The sequence below is a fragment of the Aethalodelphis obliquidens genome, unplaced genomic scaffold (assembly GCF_003676395.1).
Source record: "Aethalodelphis obliquidens isolate GAN/ISIS:26980383/991018 unplaced genomic scaffold, ASM367639v1 scaffold58, whole genome shotgun sequence".
NCBI classification, from domain to species: Eukaryota; Metazoa; Chordata; class Mammalia; order Artiodactyla; family Delphinidae; genus Aethalodelphis; species Aethalodelphis obliquidens.
The window spans coordinates 8,841,995-8,863,401 of record NW_020838002.1 but is presented as its reverse complement, the minus strand read 5'-3'; the positions used below and the strand labels follow the sequence as shown (position 1 = coordinate 8,863,401).

The following is a 21,407-nucleotide window of genomic DNA, read 5'->3' as shown; positions in this document are numbered from 1 at the left end:
ACAGTAAGACAATAACAGGCCATTCTGCATGCAGCAGATTAACCAAATTAAAAGTCTCATAATACCAAGTACTGAGGAAAATGTAGAACAGCTATTCCCATACTCTGCTGGTTGATGAGGGTGTAAACTAGTATAGTTTGGAGAGTAACTTGGCAACAACCCTTCATGTTGAATATCGACATACCCCGTGGCCCAACAATTCCACTTTTTGCTGTATTCCCTAGAGGAATTCTTATATATATACGTACACAAGGAAATGTGTACAAAAAAGTTTACTGCTACATCCTTTGTGAAAAATTGAAAATAACCAACATGTCCATCTCAAGAGAGTAGATAAATTATGGCATATTCATAACAAAGAAATACTAGAGAGCAAGTAAAATGAATTGACTAGAGCTACATGAATAAAAACATGTATAGAAATGATAAATACCAAATTCAGGACAGTGGAAGGAAAAATGGAGGAAGAAAAATAGTACACAGGGGTTCTAACTGTATGTAAAATTCTTAAGTTTGTTGATGGATAAATGTTATTATTTTCTCCACTTTTCTGTGACTAAAATATTTCATAATAAAGAGTTCCCCTGAGGAAAAAACACAGTAAAGAAATTATGCAAAATTAATACTCAAATACTCAAAGGATTTATTATTGTAAATTCTACCCTGAAACCATTCTGGAGTCCTACTATTAAGAACCTACATCATTTCCACCCTTAAATTATAATAGTGACTATTAAAAAAAATACATACTCTGTAACTGATGTTACACTTTCCTGTCCAAAAGGTCCAACTGGATCATCCTTGAATTTATCACTTGGAAGTTGAGGTGGTAAAAACTCTAAATCTTTTTTCTTTGGGACCTTGTAATACTTCCAGGCTATATTAGCTTCATCTTCTTCCAAGTTTACTGCTGTACCAACATATATTGTAGGTTCTACAGCTTCCTGGAATTGAGCTGGGAAAGACTGGGATAAACTGTCTATCCTATCTTCAATTGGTTTAGAAGGAACCAAGGGATCCGGTGTTGGCATTTGATAAAAATGTTGACTTTGAGGAGTTGAAGGTGTTTTAGTCACTCCTTCATCAACCACATCACATGGGTGAGGACTAAGTGGGGGTGGTTGAGGTGAATTTGCCATTTCAGTGCCATGCATCTGAGGAGTCTTTGCTACATCATTAGTTCGGATGTTTGAAAATCTCACTTGACTGTCTGGAGCAGAGATCACAAGTCTTTGGCTGGCTGAATCTGTGTCCATGCCAACATCATCGCTAACAGATACACGATGGTGAAAAGGAGTCAAGGGGCGTTTTTGTGGTTTTTCACTCTTTTCTTGCTTTTCATTGGTCTTGTGCTTCGGAAGTACTTGTTGTTGCTGACTTAAAGTTGGTGCCTGTCCTTGTTGTCCAGGATTTCTTGGTTTGAGATTTTTGTGCCTGAAAAGTTAGAAGAAAGGTTTATTTATAGTATAACTATTATATCAGAGTGTACAAGTTAACGGCATTAGAAATTTTGGATGTCATTTGTTTTTCACACATAATCCTAAAAGTAAAATTATTTGAATTTACATAGAAAAAAAAATACTTTGTTCAGTGGCCTAAAACTAAGAGCATGCAGAAAGCTTCATAAAAGCCAATCTCTCATCCTCATTTAACATGTGAACAGATAGCCAAAGATGACCTGCCTTACATAATCTAAATATCTTAGTATCTGAATACAGAGATAAGATTCTAGTTATTTTAATAGAAAAAGGTATAAAATGTCCTCAAATTTATTCATTTATGAATGTACCTGATATTTTACCATTAGTAATTGTTATAAATCAATGTCACAGCTTGGCTGAGCTCAGTCATCATCTACAATCCTACAGCAACCAGCTAGGAAACTTACTCTACTGGACTGAAGTTAGATCAATCAAGATTGTAGTTATATCCATCTGGATAGTTCTGGAATTGACTGGTTGATGCCCCATACCATACCTACCTTCCTTCTCCCAAGGCTTACCAATACAGAAAGAATAAGCTGACTGGAAAGGAAAAAGAAAAGGAAGTACCTAAAAGAATTTATTCCTCATGATGTGAAGCAATTCTAAATTGAAGAATTTAAAACTATATACCTTAAAATCTAATAATTTTATTCAAAGTTTAAGATTTCTTTCAGTGCAGTAAAAATACTGTGCACTTGGAGATTTCCAAACTCAACTGATATTAATGTTTATAAAATATTTTTTAAGTAAAAAACTAGAAAAAAAATTTGTAGGGATTTGGAGTTAAAGCATTAAGTATTCATTAGGTTTTTTTGGTTTGTTTTCTTTTTACAATATACTTTATTAATGGTTTTGTTATATCAGAGGTAACTTGAAAGACTATTAAAAAGCAGTGGCAGGCACTTTTTCAAAGAACCCTCTCTACTGAGGGAACATGCTGAGACACCCTTTTGTACAGAGCCTGGGACCTCTTATTGTACAGGAGGGGAAAAAAAGCATGAAAGTTATCAAAGAAAACTGCAGTTATGTCAAAAGGACACAGGAGAAATCCATCATTACTCTGACACCAAAACCAAAGACATCATAAGAAAAGGAAATCAATATTCCTTAAGAAAACAGATGTAAATCATTAACAAAATGAGCAAATGAGTAATATATAAACTGAGAATACATCATAACCAAATGGAATTTGTCCCACGAATGTAAGGTGTAACATTCACAAGAAAAAAACCAATATTATTCATCACGTAACAGAATAAAACAAAACCATATGATTATCTCAATAAATATAGAAAAACATGACAAAATTCAACACCTATTCATATAAAAAGATGCAGCAAGCAAGTATTAGAACTTAGTCCAATGAAGGACGTCTATGAAAAACTACAACTAACATCATACTTAATGATGGAAGACTAAATATTTTCTCCCAAAGACTGGGAACAAAGCAAGAATATTAACTCTCAACATTTCTTTTCAACAATTTTATTGAAAGTTTTAGCCAATGCAATAAGTCAAGGAAAAAAAAAGAGATCAGAGATTTCAAAAGAAGAAGAAAAACTGTCTTTATTCATAGTAAACATGATTAGAACTTTACAATGACGGCATCAGGCTGATCCCCACCTTCTTAGTTTTAACATTATTAAAAGTGGGATAACCAGGCATATGTCTCTTCTGATGTGACACCATACAAAGCAACACAGCACTGCCTATGTAGTATTCTCGCCAAAAATATTAAACCTGAACCTAATTAAGCCTCTAGATCAGCAGTGTCCAAAATAACTTTCTGTGATGACAGAAATGTTCTATATGTGGTTACTGAGAACTAGAAATGTGACTTGTGCAATGGAGGGGCTAAATTTTTATTTAAATCCAGTTACTTTGAATTTAAATAGCCACAGCGACTTCCCTGGTGGTCCAGTGGTTAAGACTCCATGCTTCCACTGCAGGGGGCATGAGTTCGATCCCTGGTCCAGGAACTAAGATCCTGCATGCCGAGTGGTGTAGCCAAGTAAATAAATAAATTTAAATAGTCACTAGTGGTTACAAACATAGCTAGTATTAGGGGACATGGCTCTAGAGCTACCTTCCATTTACAGAAATGCAAGGGATAAAAGAAGTTAAATGACACCAGAAGAACAAGTTAAAACACATGACAAATTGAGAAAATCCATAATGTGGGACATTCTATAGAACAACTGACCTAGTTTCTTCAACCAAGTCAATGTCATGAAAGGAGGAAGAGGATTAAAAGAGAGACCTCGAAAACTTAACAATCAAATGTCTACTCCTTATTTGAATCCTAGTCAAACCAACCAACTACAAAAAGATATTTCTGAGACATATCTGTAGAAGGTATCAGATGATACCAATAAAATACTGTTCCTTTTACCAGGTGTGATAATGGAATTATAGCTACATAAGAAAATATTAACATTTTTTAGAGTTGCATACTGAAGTAGGAGTGAAATGACGGTATTTAATATTTGCTTTAAAAATCTTCAGCAAGAGGGATTCCCTGGTGGCGCAGTGGTTGAGAGTCCACCTGCCGATGCAGGGAACGCGGGTTGGTGCCCCGGTCCGGGAGGATCCCACGTGCCGCGGAGCAGCTGGGCCCGTGAGCCATGGCCGCTGAGACTGTGCTCTGCAACGGGAGAGGCCGCAACAGTGAGAGGCCCGCGTACCGCAAAAAAAAAAAAAAAAAAAAAAAAAAAAGTCTTCGGCAAGAGTGCAGCACAGGTGACTGGCCAAATAAAGCATTATACCTCGACAGTATCACGGAGTACTATGAACTTAAAAGAAAAAAGAGAGTGGAACTATATGTGCTAATAAAGAAAGATACCCAGGATAACTGTTTTTCAAAAAAAGCACGTTGAAGAACAGTATACAAAGCATGATTCCATTTGTAGAAAAGAAAACAGGCAGGCAGATCTACATACATGCATAACAGGGAGAACTTGTTATTTTAAGTTTTATATTCGTGTGCATTATTTAAATTTTTTAAATAGCATTTTAAAAAATTTAATAAAGTTATTGGTCATTAAAAAAACAAACAGTAGGTTCTATCCAATGTAAGAATAACCCCTTCTCTAACCAACCCCTCTTCGAATATTTTCAATGACAAGGACCACATTACCTTGAGGAAATGCAGCTCCTCCAGTTGTTAGAAAATAATATATTGACTAGAAACTTGTCTTTTCTATATCAGACATTTATATATATGTGTGTATGTATATTTTTTCCCCTATATCCAGACATTAGTCCTATTTTGAACTCTATTTCTAAAGCTGTGCTGTCCAAGAACGGTATCCAAAGTCACATGTGGCTAACTAGGAACTCAAAACGTGGAGAGTACAAATTGAGATGTGCTGTAAGTGTAAATATCCACCAATTTTTAAAGGCATTTATGAAGGAAAGAATGTCAACTATCTCTTCTGCGGCGAGCCGCCTCCGACCAGCAGAATGACGAGTCGCCACACGCAAGATTCTTCTCGTATCACACTTTATTGGAGCACAGCTTGGTTAAAGAAAAGATGGAAGGAAGACACCGCAATCCTATAGCAGTCTGCTTATATAGGGATTAAGAACATGTGTCGCTCTGTGATTGGCTTTCGCCGATGGTGCGACTTGTGAGCCAGCATCGGATAGGTCGCTACTTTAAAACCTCATTAGTATACTTAGCGCAAGCGCAGTGGCCACAGGAAGGATGATTCAGCTTACTTCAGCTTCCTGCTGCGTGGCAGTTAGCTGACCGCGCCCTACACTCTTCTAATCTGTTTCTTTTTTTAAGGTTATCTTATGACATATAGTTTTTTCTTTTTTTAATTTTTTCTTGGCTGCGTTGGGTCTTTGTTGCTGTGTGCGGGCTTTCTCTAGTTGCGGCAACTGGGGGCTACTCTTCAGTGCGGTGCACAGGCTTCTCATCGCGGTGGCTTCTCTTGTTGCGGAGCACAGGCTCTAGGTATGTGGGCTTCAGTAGTTGCGGCACGTGGGCTCAGTAGTCGTGGCTCACGGGCTCTAGAGCATAGGCTCCGTAGTTGTGGCGCATGGGCTTAGGTGCTCCCCGGCATGTGGGATCTTCCTGGACCAAAGCTTGAACCCGTGTCCCCTGTGTTTTTGGCAGGCAGATTCTTAACCACTGCGTCACCAGGGAAGTCCTCTAATCTGCTTTTTGCTTTGGAAAATATAGTTGATTTCTATAAAAGTATTTTATTCATGTTAATTTGTACTGGCTTTTGTTATTTTTTAAATAAACTAAGCACTGCTTTAAAATTTCCCTAAAATGATATAAATAGACGTGACCCACATAAATAAAAGCATGTTTGGATACCCTATAATTTTTAAGAGTGTAAATGAGCTTTGAAACCGAAAGTTTAAGAATTCATCAAGTTATGCAAGGCACTAAGGAGAAAAACAATCTCCAATAATCGGAGGTGAGCTACCTGGTTACATTCTAAGTATACAAGGGATGTGAAAAGTAAACAGCCATACATTCCTTTGTCCTTCCATAAGGCAAAGAAACTATTAATTTGGGCTATATACAAATAGCAATGGCTCTCCAAAACTTTGGTAACGTTAAATCATAGTTCCTTTCTTCTATATAGACCTTCTTCTAAAAGCTAGTCTTCTTTAGAGACAACTGCATTTCATATTACAAGTCAACCAAGTTGGAGAATCTTTCTAAAAGAGAAGTTGTCCTGAAAGTATCAGAGTGATTCCTTTAATTATTTTTCCTATTAGTTGAAGTTCCTAGTATTTTAGTGTTAATATCTAAAATTTATTGTATTGCTTTCTACTTATACAGCTTGCTAAGTGCTAATTTTCTTATGAACATTCCACGAGACCAAAGCCTAATATCCATAAATGTGCAGTTTTTAATCTCACTAACAACTGAAAAATGCCAATTAGAACAATTTTATGCTTTTCACTTACTATAATGGGAAAAAAATAATTTTAAGGACAGTTCTCAGATCAGTGAAAGCGTAAGAAAAACCAGCACTCTTATATGCAAGAAGTGGGAGTGAAACTGGTAGAAGCTTTCTGAAGTCACAAGCAAAGTATTTAAATAGCCCCCTTGCCCACAACTCTCTATCACATCACCCACCTAATTTTATTTCCTTCTTAGCACTCACCACTCTTAAATTTTAAAAGGATTAAGAATTTTTTTTGAAAACTAATTATCTGCCCCACTCCCCTTAGCACGCAGGCTTCACAACAGCAGGAGCCTTTCACTAATGTATCCTGAGCCTTGGACATCATCTATCACAGAGTGTCAAAAAAAAATCTAATAAATAACTAATAGTCACAAAAGTATTATTTTTTAAAAAGTAAACAAAAACAAAAAAACCTTTGGAAACAACCTATTTGTCCATCAAACCCAGAATGATTAAATACACTATGGTACTTCCATTCAGTGGAATGCCAAGAATTTTTTTTAAAACAGTAAAGCAGATCCACAAGTAACTAGAATGGAGAGATCTAAGGCACATGAAGTGAAAAAATAAACTGCCAAATACGTCTGTATTATGTTCATGTGTTGGGAGGAAAAACACATATACATACAATATTACAGAGAAAAGCATGAAAGGATAATACCTAATTGGCAAGTAGTTACTTCTAGGGAGAGAGAGTAGGATTTGGAAAGAGAGTGGTCAAGCAGTACTTCAGCCTTATTTGTGTAATTTAAATTTCTTAAAATCACATATATATCATGCAAACTGCTTATATTTATGCAATTTTTTTTTCAAATCAATTTCTAAGAGAAGGGTCCAGTCCTATCTTTCACACAGAGTAAATGTACTACAATCATTTATCAAAAAACAAAACAGAGGAAAATGAGGTAACGGAGAAAGCAGTAACAGCAGGGGAGCTTCAATCACTTCTATGGCTGGAAGGACAATAAGATGAAGTAGTCTCATCAGATCACAGAAGCTTGGGATGGTGCTACAACCACAGCAGGAACTGCCCAATGGTAACTGGGACCACAGAAGAAGGGGCTGTTAACGGGACACAGAGCTGCTGCTGAAGTTGGCTCGAAAAAGGGGTGGGGAAATACCCTGGCTTCTTTCCTCCTCTTATCAACCAATCTTCTCTTAGTGCCTCCAACTAGCCAACTCCAAAAAGCAAGTGAGCCTAATCAAATCATCACACTGACATCTTAAAATCATACAATATCATTTGTCAGTTATATCACAATAAAACTGGGGGTGAAAACCAAAAAACACATGTTAAAAGCAAGGGAGCCTAGGAATTCTAACTCCCTGCAAAACAGAACAGAGCAGGGAAAATGTAGGGATAGATTTGAGAACAGACTGGCTGACTAGTACAGTCAGTTATCAATGTATGTGCTACCTCCTATATTCTATACCAGGAGAGGATACACATAATAGGGTGGCTCCAAGTCTGTTTCAAGCCTTACTTATGAACTAAAGAAGAGAACCAGATTTGGGGGGGAGAGGCAGGGGTACAGGAGGAATTTACAATATGCAGTAGTTAAAAAAAAAAAAAAAAGTGAATGAAAAATATAAAAAAGTAAATGATTAGAAACACTGTATTTACTAGAAGGGTAAATTTACCAAAGCTAGTCGAACATATATATTATAGGAAATTTCATCATATCAAAGCTCTAAATACCTAGGAGGAATTTCTGGAATTAGGAAAGAAAGTATGTTTTTAAAAATAAAAGTTCGGCTTAGAGCAAGAATTAAAACTTACGTTTACCAACATGCATTTTGAGTGTCTTCCTCTACAACTATTCTAGACAAATAGACTTAAAACCCAAATCTTTCAAAAAGAATAAAGCAATGCCTAGGTTAGAAACTAAAAAAGAAGAGCTGCTTGATAAAAATGCCAATACAGTGAAAGAAAAATCTAATTTCATTTAAGCATTCTATTGGTCTTAGACCAGGGATTGGCAAACTTTTTTTGGTAAAGGACCAGATGGTAAACATTTTAGACTCTGGGGGGCCATACAGTCTGTCTTGTAACCACTCAACTCTGTAAAAGCAGCCAGTTAATATGTGTATGAAAAGATGTGGCTCTGTCCCAATAAATTCTTATTTATGGACACTAAAATTTGAATTTCACATAACTTTCGCAAAATATTTTCCTTTCATTTTTTTCAAATATTTACAACTGTAAAAATCATTTCAGCTCACACACCATACAAAATAGGTGAGCCAAATGTGGTCAACAGATCGTAGTTTGCCAACAACCCCTGGTCTTAGTCAAATAATGCATTGAAGCCCTGCATTTCAAGACTAAGTTTGGGACTTCCCTGGTGGTGCAGTGGTTACGAATCTGCCTGCCAATGCAGGGGACACGGGTTCCAGCCCTGGTCCGGGAAGATCCCACATGCCGCGGAGCAACTAATCCCATGTGCAACAACTACTGAGCCTGCACTCTAGAGCCCGCGAGCCACAATTACTGAGCCCGCATGCCCAGAGCCCATGCTCCGCAATGAGAAGCCACCGCAATGAGAAGCCCACGCGCTGCAGCGAAGAGTAGCCCCTGCTCGCTGCCAACTAGAGAAAAATCCACGCACAGCAACGAAGACTCAACGCGGCCAAAATAAAAGACTAAGTTTGGTTTTTTTTCCCCTCAAGGTGAGTGTGGTTTTTACTACTTTAAACTGTTAAACAGGAGCTAATCTATCCATATTTTTATTCCAATCTCTCTTGTCAACAACAGAGGCAAGTTTTTAACAAGGTTGCCAGACTTTAAAAAATTGTACAGTCTTTAATCCAAAGAATCTATATAAAAGAAAACTTAATCTATGCAAAAACACATCAGAACACTTGAGAGTCTGTCACTGCACTCAATCAAACAGAGCTAATGTAAGAAAAACCTTAGCCCTAACCTGCAAGCACTCCATCCCTTTGGCTCATGGCCATGACAAGAAGGGGTGGCCAACTGTGCATTTGTAAGTCATGGTTAGGGATGTCAATGCCATTATTTATTTACTTGACTGCAAAAACATATGATCTATCTTTAATCTGTAGAATAAAATAATAAACGCTAGGCAACATAATCTTTATGCCTGTGATAAACAAATCTCATCAAAATCCCCAATATATAAAATAAATATCATTGCCTAAAAAATTCCAAGTACATCCATTCTTCTACCGACCTTTCAACCAACACAGTCTATTAGAAAGCCTGTATTTTTACATAACAGCTTTGGTCCCTTGTAGAATCTTATTTTCTGAATCTTAGTTCAGCATTTCACCTACAGCTTGACCAAAGGGATGTTATAAGAAACTGCTGCGCAAAACCCAATATTGTATTTACTATAAAAAAAGACTGAGAAAAATTTTACCTCAGTATATCATATATCATCTTTTCTATGAGAACGCTTGGGAGAAACTTCTCAAGCACAGTGCCATTTATGAACACTTTTCTCAAGAGACTTGTGTTCCTCTTACCTTATAGATGCTATATATTCCATAATTCAGTATAAAATTCTTTTATTTGGCTATGAATCCAAGCTTTCACAGTCCAGCTCTGGTAACTGTATAAGAACCTACACATTTGTATGTCCTTCTACAATCAGCTCCGTATTACTGAATTTTTATTTTCCTCATATTTTTTTCTTTTGGAAAAAATCCTAACTGTGTTTACGTAAGGTATCTCAAACAAAGTGGGGCCTAAGTATGCAACAGCATAAGAAACTACCACACATACATGTATATACCGACATCAACCAAACGGAAAAGAAAAAAAAATCTACCTCAAACAGCTGCAATTTGTTCTTTGTGTAGCTTCAACAAAATCCCAGGATGCTACTTTATCGGCTGTCTCTTCTTCACATAGACCACCTGATGAAGCCGAATACTTCCTCCTAAGATTTGAAATTATAAAACTCTTTAGAATTCATAAAATTTTTTGTAACCCTGAATTAAGCATTGAAGTTGAATTTTTGAAAATCCATTTTTTCAATTAAAATCATATGAGTAACAGTTTATACTTTAAATATCTACAAGTAACTACCAACATGCAATTTTTAAACTTGAAGATGAAAATACATACTTGTTCTGTGCTCTGTTCAAATTACATTCTTGCCAAACTCTATCCACCACATGATTTGCTAATTTTCTGGGTATTTTCCCACCATGATGGCTAGTACTATCAGAGCTGAAGCCATCAGATACTGAAGAAAATGTGATCCATTTCTGGGCAGACTGAGGATCAACTGAAAACAAAAAAGAACAGGCTGTAGGAGAATAAAGGTAGGTTTAAAATAACATTATTTTGTTTTTGTTTTTTTTAATTTCTGATATAACTTGCCCTGGTAAGACAGACAGCTGGATAGATAGCTTACCAGTAGCTATCTGGTAAGCCTACTTATATTTTGAGGCAAAAAAGCATGTCACTTTATTTAAAATACAGAAAGCAAAAAAAAAATTTGAACAGGGAATGGGAACTGGATGATAGTGTTATATCAATGTTAATTTCCTGACTTGGAAGATTAAATGGTAGTCATATAGGAAAGCGTACTTAATTTTGGGAAACAGACTGAGCACTTAGGGGTGATGGGGCATCATCCCATGATGGGGCATCATGTCTGCAGCTTTTTCTCAAATGGTTCAGAAAAAGATCAGTTATAAGGAATGTATGCATAGACAGAGGGTGATGGAGCAAATGTTAACAGTTTGGGAATCTGAATGAGAAGAGTTCCTTGCACTGTACTTACAAACACTTCAGTAAGTTTGAAATTATTCCAAAATAATTATTTTTTAAGTGTTTACTATATTCAAGATAACAGATTTATCACTAGAGCTAATGAAACAAACTAGTACAATACCTGTTTGAACTTCCTCAGGAGATGTAGGTGGTGTAAGAGTAACTGAAGACATAGCAGGATCTCTTGTGGAAGCAGGCACTTGGTGGACACCCAAGCAAGAAGCTGAACAGTGAGAGGATCCCACAGAGCTAGGAGTAGGAATGTCTGACTGAGGGACTAGAACAAAGCATGCTGGGTAGATCATTCGGACACCAGCTAAAAGGAAAAAAAAAAAAAAGGATAAGAAAATCAATTACTATTGTGACTGTAGTGGGATTAGTTTCACTCAAAAGTGCAATAACGGAAAAGTAGATATAATATGATCACACTTGTTAAAATAAAAATACATTTAATGTACTTTTATAAATGTACTCTTTCTGGTATAAGGTTTTTCTTGAACAAGCCACAAGAGCCTGGTAGTAGTGGTTACCTTTAGTGACAGACAGAGACTTAGAAGAAAGCAGATTTCTCTTTTTGCTTTTGGATTTTCTAACCATGAATGTGTATTTCTTTTTTAAAAAAAAGATCTTTATTTGCAAATTTGACCAAGTTTATTTTAAAACTTTAACAAAGGTAACTGGCACTAGAAATACGGACCATTTTCTGTTTTCTTCTTTATATGCCTCTATTTAAAAAGCCAAATATATGTTTGTGTTTTGTTTTTGTTTTTGACACAACTACTCTGGTAATAAATTTACTGAAATTGAATACTGATATTTCTTTTACTAAAAAAAATAAGGTAATCTCATATATAACATTTACCATATGAATCCATTAAATACAGTGTTGCAAATTCTAATCTGCTCAACCAATTATCTGTTCACCCATACATTCCCCACACCTCCCATGTCTCTCTAAGGTGGAGTATACATCTTCACCTCATTGTTAAGCTGGGCTGTGCAACTTGCTCTGGAATGTAAGCGCATGTGAAAGATGCCACAACCCAATAGGAACTTCAGATGTACTTGCAGGATCGATGCAGCCTCTCCTACTTTATGTCCTCTGCCTTGTCTCTGGCATGTCTCAAATATAGTTTACCTTGTTAACCTAGGTCCCTAAGTAAGAAGATAAATATAATAAAGCCAACCTAAATAGTGCTGACCTGGACAAAGCAAATCAAAGCCACAAGTCCTTTTGGTATACATTTTCTGTCTTTTATCAGAGGCAACAGCTTTACCAAATGTTAAAATACTGCAACACACATGCTGTCAACTTTCCAACCTCCAAATATTATTCATTCATAATTATTTTCTTCCCACCTTTAGCATTTTTCCCTCTAGGTGGAATATATTTCCCTGCCCTAATGACTTTGGTTTGGCCATATGACTAGTTTTACCTAATGGAGCGTGAACAGATGCAACATACATCATATCCCTAGCAGAAGCTTTAAATACACTTATATGGTTAGGCTCAGTCCCTATTGAATAATAGGGACTCTGTTCTTGTAAGAATAGTATGTCCCAGATACTGGGGTACTCTTTGAACCTAGGCTGAAGGATGAGAAGACACAAGGAGCCAAACCACAACCAAACTGCAGCCCTTATGTACTGTAAGCAGGAAATAAGGAAGAAATAAATGTTTGCTGTTAAAAGCCACTAAGATATCAGAGTTATTATTATTCAGCAAAATCTAACTAATACATATAGTCACATATTTCCCCCCTTAGGATTAAATACTCGGACTCCCTACCAACAAGAACTTCTACTGCAGCTAAAGAATCATCTTCCCAATCCATATCTTCCTGTTTTTCTTCAGACATCTCCTTCAAACAAGATGAGACAGGATAGAACTGTTTCCATTCACCAATCAATTTTTTTGTAGCTGAATCGGACATCTTGAATGCCTGTCCTGTGAGAGTGCCATTTAGTCCAAATGGGCTTAAGATAACTAGAAACCCAAAACAGATATCAAGTAAGTACCTAAAGATGATTATACCAAATAAGATGACACTGAACAGTACAGCAAGTAATTATGCAATTCAAAAAAAGGAAGAAAAAGAAATCCATAATGATCAATTCCAGAAAATATCAATTTATTGTACTTCATTATTTTGAAGATAAAGTACAACACTGAGTTTATTATAAAAAACTTAAAATTTTGTCTACCCAAAAATCTCAGATGGACAGAATTCCTACATAAACTGGGAATACTTGTATATCCTTCAACTTCTCTTGACTTTCCCCTAAGGAAAAGCAATTTGAGGAAAAATAATGTGTGTGTGTGTGTGTGTGTGTGTGTGTAAATAAATCTAAGTACTTATTATATGCTGCCATGTAAATTTTTAAAGAGCAAATACTAGGCTTAGAATTAAAACAAGAACATACTGCCAGTTCTTAAAAACAAATCATCAATCTTATAAAATATTTCCTCTAGAGTTCAACCACTTTCACAGTAAGAATTATATCAAAAGTTCTGTGTACCTATGTTAAAAATGACTTATGTGACCTGAAACACAAGATAACTCTGAAAATATAAACATGTACACCACCTAGAGGCTATTTAAAGAAACACTTTAAATTACGCTAACATTCATGTACAAGAAATTTTTTAAATATTTGTATTAAAAAACTTATTTCATTGACTTAATACTCAAATGGGAAAGAAGTAAACTACATCAGAATCATCATTAGGCTAAAGATCGGGGAAATCTCATTAATCGCTACCAATTTCAGTAAGGATTTTTTCTTGAAACAACAATAAAAGATCAAATAACTAAGCCAATAAAATAATCTACCTTGAAATGGGCTATTAGACTGTTGAGCAAGGGTGATATGTTCTTCACTAAGAAGATACACAGGTTGATGTTGGTTAATTTCCACACTGGTACAAACGTTGCTGTCTCCATGCAAGAAAAAGGTGAAAGAGCAGGACAAGTGTTCACTAATAAAGAAGAAAAAGTTATATTTTAGTAATAATTTATAGCCAAAAAAAAGTCAAGTTGCTTTTCTTTTTTACGAAGTTACACCACAAAAATGTACATTCTCTTTAACCCAGAAATTCCATCTCATCATCTAAAGGGAAAAAAAAACCCAAAAACCACAGATATGAGCAAAGATTTAGCTATAAGAAATGCTCTTCACAGTACTACTTATAATAGAAAGAGCTGCAAAGAAAGGAACCAGTTAAACAAGTTAGGTACACCCACACATACAATTATGATATAGCCACCAAAATAAATAAAGGTGGGGGAGTGGGTTTAATGGAAAAGGCAGGCTTATAGTCTCAATTTTTTTTAAAGAAAAAAGAAAGGTTACTTTGGTGAAAAAAAATCTAGGTGTACAATAGAATTAAAGATGACCTAATTTTTTTGTTTTCCCCTCTATATAAAAACATTAACTACAGATATATTTTCTCATTTTAGTATTTCTGAAATTGGGCTGAATTCAATTAACCAAGCATTTAATGTACTGCGTCCCCCATCCCCAATGAATAGTTTTTTTAAAGCAACGATGGGTCTTACAACTGAAGGCATCCTAGAATCAAAGTTATATGCAAGGGCTTCCCTGGTGGCGCAGTGGTTGAGAGTTCGCCTGCCGATGCAGGGGACACGGGTTTGTGCCCCGGTCTGGGAAGATCCCACATGCCACGGAGCGGCTGGGCCCGTGAGCCATGGCAGCTGAGCCTGCACGTCTGGAGCCTGTGCTCCACAACGGGAGAGGCCACAACAGTGAGAGGCCCATGTACCGCAAAAATAATAATAATAATATAACTAATAAAACAAATCTTTCATGGTAAAGAGTCAGGAGACACTGTCTAAAGTTCATCAATCAAGGCCTAGAGGTATAAGCATCTCTGGAATTAATGGCAGTAACCACCAGAAGAAGTAAACAAAAAATTAAAAAACAAAAATAAAAAACAAACAAAACCTGGTTACTTCCAGGGAACAGGACTAGAGTAATTAAGCAAGGATCTTTGCTTTTTCTAAATTTATGATACCATTCTGTACTACCTGAATCATTTTACTCTTAAATTTTAAAAATTTATGAATTCTATACATTAATTAGTGATTACTGTATTCTTCCCCATCCCAGTAGCTTTTGTTGCTTCAAAAAAAAAACTTATTTTCAGAATAATTTTGAATTTATAGAACAGTTACAAAGATAGTATAGAAAGTTCCCATATACCCTTCACCCGGTTTCCCCTAACATCTTACATAATCATGCTACATTTGTCAAACAAGTAATTAACATTGGCACATTACTACTATTAACTAACGCCAGCCTTTTATTTCTTCACCAGATTTTTCCACTTATGCCCTTTTTATGTTCCAGAGTCCAATCCAAGATACCACACTGCATTTAGCCAATTTTTTTGTTCCTGCCTTATTGAGATATAATTGATGATTATAGAAAATAAAATTATTTACATTATTTAATAAATAAATTAAGCTTGTTTCTTCTTATTAAAAAACTAAGTCTATTTGAATAACTACGGTTGAGTAATTACAGAAACTACAGACATTTGCTTTGATATAAGAGTACAGTTGACCCTTGAACAACACAGGGGGGTTAGGGGTGCCAACCCTCCCCATGCAATGGAATATCCCCATATAACCTAGTCCATCCTCCATATGCAAGGTTCTGAATCCACAGATTTGACCAACCATGGATCATGCAGTACTATACAGTATTTACTACTGAAAAAAATCTGCATATAAGTGAACCCGTGCTGTTCAAGGGTCGACATATAAATCTAAAATAATCACCAAATCAAGATAAGAGACTTGTTAACGAATATACTTAGAAAACCATCCATCCAAAGACAGACCATTGCTAATGCTCATTTAAAATAAACTCAATTTTATTACTGCTTTTCAGCAGTGGCAAGGAACCTATACTACAAAATAGACAAAAGAAAAAAAAAAAGTAACCAAACGCAAACCTAACTCTAAATGCTTAAAACAAAACATACATGTCACCCTCCCCACCCACACACATTCAAAACAACTCTGCATTAAACTTAGTATTATATTCAGATATATTAAACCACCAAGTGAAGGCAAGTGTTATTCCTTTATTCAAAAGTATAAAATGCTTTATTCAAAAAGTATTTTATAGCAATGCACACGACACTATGCTAAGCACATTTAATTCCAGTTATGGTAAGTGCTGTAACAAAAATCAGGTACAGGATACTAAGATACGGTCTTAACAAGATCTAGATAATGAAAATAAACTTTTAATTCCTAAGGGAAAAAGAATCACACTTGGGTAACGTCATAAAAGTTATCTTATTTCTTATGGTGCCTTACATCAGCCTACCCCCCAATACCTATTACTTCGCCAATCTCATTTCTTACTAGTCTTCCTCTAATACTTACCCTTCTCCCTCAACTGACCTCTCTGCTGCTCCTTAAACACATCAGGCCTTTTTACCTACTGTTACTCCATCTGGAACACTCTAAATAGCTATATTCACCTTCATCAGATTTTTGTTTAAAGACTTTCTAGGTGAGGTGCTCACTGATCACCCTACTTTAAATTGTCCCTCAATTCCTCTTCTGGGATTTGTTTTGGCTTAAAAAAATAATCACAATCTAACATATTATACAGTTTGTTTATCTTATAGTCACCAAGATTGTAAGTGCTATTGGAGGAGGAATCTGTTTCCTTTGTTCAATGTTGTATCCCCAGCATCTAGAATAGGTCCTTGGCACACAGTACTAAATACTGTAAAGTCCACATCTGAACCACCTATTATTTCTACCCAAACATATTCCTTTTCTTATCAAGTCTATATCTGTATATAGTTGTACATGCCAGAAATATAAATCATCCCAAATTTTTCACTTTCCTGAAACTCCCTACGTTCAGCTAATTTATCACCAATTGCTAGTGATTCTAGTTCTTAAATAATTTATTATTTTTTGGTTTTTGCCTCTTTAAGGTCTGAGTAGCTGTTAAAATCTCTAATTTATCTTTCTTTACACCACTGCCAGATATCTAAAAATTAATTCTAATCATGTAACTGGGAGGCTCAAAATCAACAGCTCCCCAATGCCTTCAGGACTAAGTCAAAAAACCCCTAAAACCTTAGCACAGCCCTTTAGACCCTTCACAATCTGATCCTTGCCAAACTCTCTAGACAGATACTTAATCCACCAAGAACTACCCCTTTGTTTACCACAAATTTCTCTCCATTTCTTAATCATTCCTTAAGACTCCTTTAAGCATGATTTCTGTGCTCCCATAATATTCTATGCTTATAATAATATTTATCATAGAATTACTATTATTTACTAGTTTAACTCCCTGCCAGGTTGTAAATTCCTTGATAAAAGGAATCATAACTTTAGTATCTGTGGAAGATAGAGTTATTGGTCCCAATTCTTCAACCCTCTCTCATTTTCTTAATCACTGTAGAAAAACAGAACATAACATGTACCACCTTAACCAATTTTAAGTGTACCAGTCAGTAGTGTTAAGTATATGCATACTGGTGTAAAACAGATCTTCAAAACTTTATCATCTTGCAAATCTGAAACTACACTCATTAAACAACAATTCCCCTTTCTACTCCCCCTGCACCAGCCCCTTAAAAGCACCATTCTACTTTCTGCTTCTATGAACTTGACTACTTTAGATACCTCGCATAAGTAGGATCATACAGTATGTCTTTTTGTGACTGGCTTATTTCACTTGGCATAATGTCCTCAAGGTTCATCCATGGTGTAGCACGTAACAGGATTTCTTTCCTTTTAAGGAGGAATAATAATTCATTTTATGCATATAACACATTTTGCTTAGCCATCATCCATCAATGGATATTTGGGTTGGTTCTACCTCTTGGCTATTAGGAATAATGCTGCTATGAACTTGGGTGTGCAAGTATCTCTTCAAAATCCTGCTTTAGATTCTTTTGGATACACATTCAGAAGTAGGATTGCTTCTTTTGGTTACACACTCAGAAGTAGTAGTAGGATCATATGGTAGTTTCATTTTCAATTTTTGGAGGAACCTCCACATCATTTTCCATAGTGACTGCACCATTTTACAATCCCACTAACTGTGCACATGGGTTCCAATTTCTCTGCCCTCACTAACATTTGTTATTCTTTATTTTCGCCATAGTAGCCATCCTAACATATGTGAGGTGGTATCTCACTGTGGTTTGGATTTATATTTCTCTGATTAGTGATGCTGAACATCTTTCATATGCTTATTCGCCATTTGTATATGTCATGCTTTGAAGAAATGTCTACTTAAGTCTTTTGCCCATTTTTAGATTGGGTTATTTGATATTTTGTGGAGTTGTAGGAGTTCTTTATAATGCTGGATATTAACACCTTATCAGATACATGACTTGCAAATATTCTCTCCCATTCCATAAACTGCCTTTTCCCTGTTGATTATGTCCTTTGACGCACAAAGGTATTTAGGCTTGATATAGTCCCACTTGTCTATTTTTGCTTCTGCTGCCTATGTTTTTGGTGTCATAACCACAAAATCATTGCCAAATCCAGTGACATGAAGCTTTTCCACTATGTTTTTTCCTAGAAGTTTTATTATAGGTCTTACGTTTTTAATCCATTTTAAGTTATTTTTTGTATATAAGGGTCCAACTTCTTTCTTTTACATGTGGATACCCTGTTTTCCCAATACCATTTGTTGAAGAGAATATCCTTTCCCCATTGAGTGGTCCTGGCACCCTTGTCAAAGATTATTTGAATACGTACACAAGAATTTACTTCTGAACTTTCTATTCTCTTCCACTGGTTTACATGTCTGTCTTTATGACAGTACCACACTGTTTTGATTACTGTAGCTTCGTCATGTTTTGTTCATCCCTCCCTTTATCCAGACTTTGTAGTCCCTCTTATTAGAAGTGAAATATACTTCCCCAACCTTTGACTTAGGTTCACTTTGTGACTTGCTTTGGCCAAGCAGAAGCTTGAAATATGCTTATGCAATTTAGCTTGCCCTCTGGTGCTTCTTTAATTGCCATTAGAACATGCCTTGACTGGCTCACTGATCTAAATAGGATGAGAATCATACAGAATACACTTCTACCCACACTATGGTTTATAGTGTGACTAGATTGGCTAACCCCTGGCTAACCTGTAGGTACATTAGTGAGAATACATAACTGTGGTTTTAAACCCCTATGTTTTGGGGTAGTTTGTTACACAGCAATAGCTGATACAGAAACTGGCACCAAAGGTGAGGGACTACCATGACAAAAACCTAAATATGTGGCATTAGTTTTGCAATCAGAGGACTGGTAGCAAGGAATATAAAACACTGAAAAACAGTGAGGAAAATGGTAACCCATGTTACGTAATGGATAAATACTTCATAAAACTGTTGCCTGAAATAATCTGGAACGCAGAAAACATGCCTAAATGAACTTACAGAATTGGGGGAACACATCAAGTGAAAATGTAGTTTGACTGTTACTAGTTACACTTGATAAACTACTAAAAGAAAGAGAAGAACTCAGAAAACAACTTGCTGGTTTGCAACCATAATTTAAGGAAATATAAACAGCCCAAAAACTGTAGGGCTGGAAAAAAAAAAGTTTCTCAACAAAGCGATGGTGTGGCCTATGTTATAACACAGCTCAAGAAAAACACTAAATCAAGAGTGTGACTCTCGTACCTTTTGTTAATACCAAACATTACTCTTGACACCAGTTGAAACATTAGAATTTTTAAAAATTACTCATAAGTCTCATACATTTATTTTCCTCAAAGAATGCACCTAAAGTAAACAAACATATATGCAACTAATCTCATTACTAAATGTGGGAATGCCTATGAAGCGATATTTGTGCTTCTCTTTCGAGTGTCTTCTGACAGAATTCTTCTGTAACTGTTAAGGTTGAGTTACAGAATGTATAAATACATAACAATTTCTAGATAGTATTTTTATCTTAGCAAACACTAGTGTTTAACTTTTGAGAGGGAAATGCCCATTATGTGTATTGACGTAAAACAGGCAGAAATCAATTTTCAAAGCATCTCTCTCTAAACAGCAAAAAAGGATATGAGAATTTAAAAGACAACACGCTAGGGCTTCCCTGGTGGCGCAGTGGTTGAGGGTCCGCGGGTTCGTGCCCCAGTCTGGGAGGATCCCACATGCCGCGGAGCGGCTGGGCCCATGAGCCATGGCCACTGGGCCTGCGCGTCCAGAGCCTGTGCTCTGCAGTAAGAGAGGTCACAGCAGTGGGAGGCCCGCATACCGCAAAACAAAAACAAAAACACAACACGCTAAAAAAGTTAAGAAAATTTCATATTAAACTGGTTAGAACGAATATATATTTTTTAACATTACAAGCTTTTTACGTATTTTTCAGGTAACATTAAAAGACAAATTTCTTGGTAGGGGCAAAATTTAAGAGTATAAAGGGAAATTACTAAAAATACTTTATGTCAAGGAAAACATTTATTAAGGAAATGACTCAAGCAATAATAATCGAAACACAGAGAAATTGTAATTTGATTAGTTTTAGGGATCAAGTAAGTATGCTCTCTATACAAATGATTATGACTGCTGTGTGCTTACTCAGTAACTCAACAGCAAATTCCCAAATCTAAATTGCAAATACTTCCAAGAACATCTGTAAGTTTATGCAACAACCTAAAACAGTCTCATGTTCTTTATCCTTAAAGACAAAGAGGCTAGGAGACCTGAACTTTATATCCTCATACTTAATTAGTGAACTAGAGTTCTTAAAAATACAGCTTTCGGGACTTCCCTGGGGGTCCAGTGGTTAAGACTTTGCCTTCCAGTGCAGGGAGTGTGGGTTCGATCCCTGGTCAGGGAGCTAAGATCCCACATGCCTCATGGCCAAAAAACCAAAACATAAAAAAATATATATTATAACAAATTCGATAAAGACTTTAAAAATGGTCCACATCTGACTTCCCTGGTGGCGCAGTGGTTAAGAATTCGCCTGCCAATGGAGGGGACACGTGTTCGAGCCCTGGCCCAGGAAGATCCCACATGCCGCGGAGCAACTAAGCCCGTGTGCCATACAACTACTGAGCCTGCGCTCTAGAGCCCGCAAGCCACAACTGCTGAGCCCGCGTGCCACAACTACTGAGCCCGCGTGCCACAACTACTGCAGCCCGCATGCCTAGAGACTGTGCTCCGCAATAAAGAGAAGCCACCGCAACAAGAAGTCTGCACACCACGACAAAA

At 36.3% G+C, this 21,407-nt stretch overlaps 1 protein-coding gene across 2 annotated transcripts in view; it reads right to left on the bottom strand.

The window, feature by feature from the left end:
* Positions 1-21,407, bottom strand: part of MED13 (mediator complex subunit 13) — a 95,232-nt gene that overhangs the window by 54,907 nt on the left and 18,918 nt on the right. Inside the window, exons 4-9 of one of the 2 annotated variants that reach the window (XM_027087275.1) lie at positions 14,000-14,145; positions 12,955-13,152; positions 11,287-11,481; positions 10,512-10,674; positions 10,213-10,323; positions 751-1,434 (exon numbers count right to left, since the gene is read on the bottom strand). In XM_027087275.1, the coding sequence (XP_026943076.1) occupies positions 751-1,434; positions 10,213-10,323; positions 10,512-10,674; positions 11,287-11,481; positions 12,955-13,152; positions 14,000-14,145 (1,497 nt within the window). Of the gene's footprint in view, positions 1-750; positions 1,435-10,212; positions 10,324-10,511; positions 10,696-11,286; positions 11,482-12,954; positions 13,153-13,999; positions 14,146-21,407 lie in introns of both variants that reach the window. The other variant, XM_027087274.1, reaches the window with a different exon arrangement.